General features: G+C 43.6%; 1 protein-coding gene across 1 annotated transcript in view; it reads right to left on the bottom strand.

The window, feature by feature from the left end:
• The window catches only part of thbs1b (thrombospondin 1b), a gene marked incomplete in the record, with an annotated part of 12,451 nt that extends 7,519 nt beyond the window's left edge, over positions 1–4,932 (bottom strand). Inside the window, 8 exon segments of the mRNA XM_035678894.1 lie at positions 887–983; positions 1,959–2,084; positions 2,668–2,777; positions 2,930–3,013; positions 3,369–3,444; positions 3,711–4,270; positions 4,468–4,552; positions 4,727–4,932. Coding sequence (XP_035534787.1) covers positions 887–983; positions 1,959–2,084; positions 2,668–2,777; positions 2,930–3,013; positions 3,369–3,444; positions 3,711–4,270; positions 4,468–4,531 — 1,117 coding nt within the window.
• Between the last annotated feature and the right edge of the window lie 456 nt (positions 4,933–5,388).

The raw sequence follows: 5,388 nt of genomic DNA, 5'->3' as shown, positions 1-5,388 counted from the left end.
GAGAGAAAATGAGAGAGAGGGGAAGAGGGAGACAATAAAAGAGCTATTCCAGCAAGGCAGCACCCCCTCACAAACACCCCCAAACCTAAATGAGGAGGGAAAGCTCTTAATGCGGAGGGCTAATAGTGTGGATTTAGCAGGGACTTAGACAGAGAGAAGGCCGTCTGCTGAGAGGGAAGGCAGAAACCAACACTGAGAGAAGCTGGAGAAATAGAAAGGGCCACTGTCCTCGGGATGCATAGGGATGTCCCACTGGCTTATGTTTTCCCAAAGAGGAAACCGGTTTTTCAAACATGGCCCTGGGTGTGTAATGACTTCAACAAGTGGCTGAGGTCTGGATGAATGGGGCTCTGCCTGTTTATTTAGGTTTTAGGGAAGCATCGCAGCCAAGCCTGCATAGGTATGAAGAACATGTCACTTCTCCTCATGTAGAAGATGGCTTCACTAAACAGCCAACCAATTTTCCATCCCGTTTTAACCAATTTGGCAAATTACAGCCATTTCAACTTGAAGATTCAAAGATGTTTTGGAGCACAAAGCGCCAATGTTCCAAACACATAAGCACCCTTTCATTTCCTCGGATGTTATTGCAGTTAAGTCATCTCTAACGTTGACATGCTTTCTCTTGAATAGAAACCTTTACATCTAGGGAAATATTTGTGGCTTTTTGTTTTATATGGCCAATAACATAGAAACGGCTCTTTCAGTGAATGGGCCAGTGTTTGAATGCTGTCTATGTTAGTTTAAACATATACATTCTAGCTTACAGGGGCCATTTATACAGTAGCCTATGGTGCAGGTTTACATAACTGTAATTATAGTGTATTTTCCTATAGCTATGTAGATGCTAACAATGAGTTGGGCTTTAGAAAACAGAAATGCTTACGTGTTCCACAGCGTGGGCAGCACTCTCCATCAGGAACAGTAGCATTAGCGCAGGGGATCAGGGGGCAAGAGATCTTGCGGCACACAGTAGCAGAGTCCTGCACAGAGATCAAATATATGGATATCACCCAAATGTTGCTGCAAATTATGTCCAGGTGCTGGGATAAATCCCCATTTCCAAATGGAATTGAAACAGCACAGAACTGTGTCAGTAATATAGAACTGATTGTAAATTTACAATGGTGCGTGTTACGGGATAATTTTTTATCCAAGTCCTAGTCCATGTCCGTGCAACCAACTCTTTAAATTCTCTGTTCAACATCTGAGTTTGCACAGATTTACCATGCCAGAAAAACTAAAAAGCGGAATTCTGGCTGCGAACGGAGACCCCTGCAGACAACCACCTGCCCACTGGGTCAGGGGAGGGTGGGAGCGAGGCCAAAGTCCTAATAATGGAACTCGGTTTCACTGTGAAGCCGGACTGGGCACTGAGCCCCAAACAAGTAACGCCAGCCTGCCAGCACAACCTGTGTGGGTGCACTGTGAATGACTCAGGGATAACAACTGCCTTAAACTATGCATGCTAATGTACTCCCTCCTGGATCTGATCACTGACAGGGAAGAAAAGGGGAAATAGGGACAAGTAGTGTATCGTAGAAGTGGAAATCAGGAAATAAAGCCTATCTGTGAAATGCAGCAATCTTCCTTGCCAAGTATTTTGCACCTAAACCCATCCCTTCTTTCCACTTGTCAGAGCCAAGGTCTTATTCGTAATAACGGGCAATGCGTCTGGTCAAGTCCCCCTAGGCCACACTAAGTTGAACTTCTGACAGCAGACCTCTCATTACAACAGTAAAGGCTGTTGGCCTTCTGCCAGGGCTTCACACTACTAATTACTAACCAGATCAGTTGAGTGGTGGTAAGTGTGTGTGTGTGTGTGTGTGTGTTGTCTTCATATATAAGTGTGTGTGCATGTACAAACAAGTCAGATCATAGAGTGCATCACCTCACATGTGTTTAAGTACTCAAGACACAATATGTACAAGCCGATGGGAGCACAGTTGAGATCTCACCTGACAAGTGCACTCGGTGCAGTCATCCACAGTCCACTCATCTCTGTTCTTGTGCACGATGCCGTTGTGGATGCAGACGCCACTGTGAATGCCAATGCGGTTCTTAATCAGCTTGTTCTCATCCGTCTGGGAGGGAGGTGTACAAAACAGATGTTGCTTATTGATTGTTTGAATTCGTAATGCAATACTTGTAAAAAGGAATGGATATAATAAGAGCAGGAGTACCCAGAAAATTGTTTAAAAAGTGAAACATGAATGAGGTAGACAAGTTTATTGTTAATCCAAATAGGCACCAGTGTATATGAAGCAACTTTCGAAAAAAAAATTGATTTGTTAAAATAAGAATGTAGTAGCTGGTTGAAAGAAAATGAAAGATGTTTAATGTTTCATTTTGCAGTTATATGTATGCAGATATCAATATTGGTGCAGACTATCACTGAATTTGAGTATATAAAACAAAATGCATTATGCCTCAATAGGCTGCTTTGTTTTCTAAGGGCTCAACGTATTCTTAACCCCATTTGATTAACCATAAATGTGATTTTACAGTGCAAAACAACAAACATGTGGAGTCACTACATCTCCTTAGCTGTATATACAGTATTTGTCTGTCATTAACTGTACACAGGTGGGGATGGTAACCTAGAGACCAAACAACACACAAACACACACAGACAGGCAGCAGACAGACAGACAGTCTCCTTCTTACCAGCTGGCGCAGTTCATTGGACAGCTCCTTGACCACCACACCGAGTCCTTTCAGCTCCTTAAACATACTGACCAGGTCATCACAGGAGAAGCCACAGACCATCTGCAGGTCTTCACCAGGACAAAAACACAGAGAGAAAGGTCATTAACTGGTAGAGAAAAATCATTCTCACTCTAGACTAGACTGGTCAGGATTCAGGCTGGTGTGTACTCAACAGATGAGGCAGTGTAACAGGGTATAATGGGAAGTGTTTAAGATTTACCTTTAGTCTTATGTCCAGTGTACTCGGTTCTGATGGCTGAGGAGCCATTGAGGTTCTCCAGGATCATGGTATCAGTCGTCATGGCTGAAAGAAGAACAGCACCATTAATCAAATCACTTATCTGCGCACTCATTTTTATGGTTGGTTCATTAATGAGGAGGGATATTGTTCTTAAAATGTTGCACACCCCCACAGGGCTATAAATTATTATGAAAAGTTAATACTGCACAGCCCAGAGAACATACTTTGAGACCACAGTGCGCTGAGATATTTGTAAAGTGGCATTCCTGTGTGACAAGTGGTAAACAGCTTCCCGGGGAGGGTGTTATGTAGAAATCAGCATACAAATTAAGTATATACACTTTTCTTTGATAAGGACTTGCTAGGCAGTACATGAAGCAGATGAGTGAGTAAACACACAAGAAGTATGATTACTCACAGCTTTGGCATCCTTTGTTGCGGAGGATGGCTTCGAGTGTTGTTCCAAAGACAAACCGCACGTTTTGTAGGACCCCCTGCAAGGAGCAGTGTTCAGTTTAGGCTATAATCCTGTACAGCAATAAATAAAACCGCTTATCATCATATTGGCTTAAAAATAATCAATCAGTCCTGCCATGTGCGCGTTTTTACGCATTGGGACATAATTACGCATTTGCATTTTGAACAAAATCTCCGGTGACAACATTAAAAAAGAGAAGTGACTGGATTGCCCCTGTGAAATAAAAACACAATCTTCAAACTTAAAACGAAATCTCCTGTCTATAATGGCCCATGCTCTCACCATGAACTTGTCCTTCACGGCTCCCTTGCCAATCCTGAGCTGCGCGCTGGCCGGGGTCTCCGGCGTCAGGATGCTCTGGATGGGCGCATCCAACTCAGCGGTGTTCACCTCGTCGCATCCCGTGTACAGCTGCGCCCGGTCCTCCTGCACAAACAACGTGATATTCTTCCAGTGGCCTGTAGCCAGATCTACGTCTTCAATGGAAACCACCTGCTGCTTGTTCTCGGTGGAGAAAACTATGTCCAAGGTGTTCGCCTTGCCGTTGGAGACGATCTCAAACACGGGTCCAGAACCGTCCTGCTTCTCCACGGTCAGGAGGCTTCCCCTGGTCCGTTTGAACTGCTTAAAGTTGAGCAGGAGGAGGAATCCCCTCTCGGCGTGGATGGAATCGATCAGGTCCCTAAAGGCGCTCTCGGGGACCGGGGGGATCAGGTCCGGGTTGTGGATCTTGTAGGCGGGGCTGTACGGGTCGTCTCCTTTGACCAGGGTCACCCCGTGTTTCTTCTTGGGGACTTGGACGAGCTCAAACAAGTCATACACGCTATTGTCGTCTCGACTCTCTGCGGGTGAATAATAATAAGCAATCAGCCTTTGTCTGGCAGCGCACCGGATTCCTGTTTTTATTCTCAATAAACTGAAGACCTTTTTAACCACAGCAGATATTATAAAATATCACTATAATTGATAATAGTTTTTTTTATTTATGTGAAAAGAAAAGTCATATTCTTAAAAGTTTGCAAAGTTCAGCCAAACTCACCTGCGACTCTCGCACTCTCGCAGGTCCAAAGCATCAATAGCAAAAATATCCCTGTCAACTTCATGGTGAGACACCAACCTGCTGCCTGTGACAAATAACGACAAAAAAACAACAATGTAACCATTTATAACCGTATTATCAACAAAGTCAGTGTGCAACAGTTTGAAAGCAATAAATCATATTAAAGTTGGGTCACAAATCAATAACTGATCAAGAGCTGGAGAAATGGTCACATTCCTTTATAATATTTCACACTCACCTGCTTCACAAAAACAGCAGACCAAATAACACAATAATATCCCGCAAAAATATGTAGAAATCCAGCAATAATCCCCAAGAATGAATTTATGGCGAATTATTTAAAAGACTTCCACAGTGAAAAGAAGAGAAATAAGTGTTTCTGTTGTTTGTTTTTTTTCTTCTTGATTGAAAACTTGTCCTTGCTGGTATCGGCCGCTAAAAAACTCCCTTTTAAGCCGAGGGGACAAAGTGCTATTTAAATAGTTTGATGCCATTCCTAAGAAGTGGCTTCGTCCAATCACGGCGAGGAAAGAAAAAGGGACGAGCTTATCCCCTTAGCTCAGAGAGAGAGAGAGGGGGGGGGGGGCGCTTTCCACTGCGGGACGAGGGACCAACTTCAGTGTGCAGTCGCACTCAGACTTTTAATGGACCAGTGCTTCCTCTCGCAGCGTCCATCCATCAGTCCTCACAAGCATTTCCAACCCAGAGATTCCCATAAGCACTCTAGTACAAATTACTGTATTATTGCTAGGATATTTCACTCTGCTATATTCATATCCAGAGTGACATAAAAATCACAAAAAGACATGCGAGATCCCACCTGTGTTATTCCATAAGGTCTGCTCAGTAGCTGCAATATACCTATAATATTCTTATGCACAATGCCTGCGACCCCCTTTT

This window comes from Morone saxatilis, unplaced genomic scaffold, assembly GCF_004916995.1.
Source record: "Morone saxatilis isolate NCDOM2014 unplaced genomic scaffold, NCSU_SB_2.0 Contig7, whole genome shotgun sequence".
Taxonomy (NCBI): domain Eukaryota; kingdom Metazoa; phylum Chordata; class Actinopteri; family Moronidae; genus Morone; species Morone saxatilis.
Note: the sequence above shows the minus strand (reverse complement) of the source record. Positions and strands in the feature narration are given on the sequence as shown.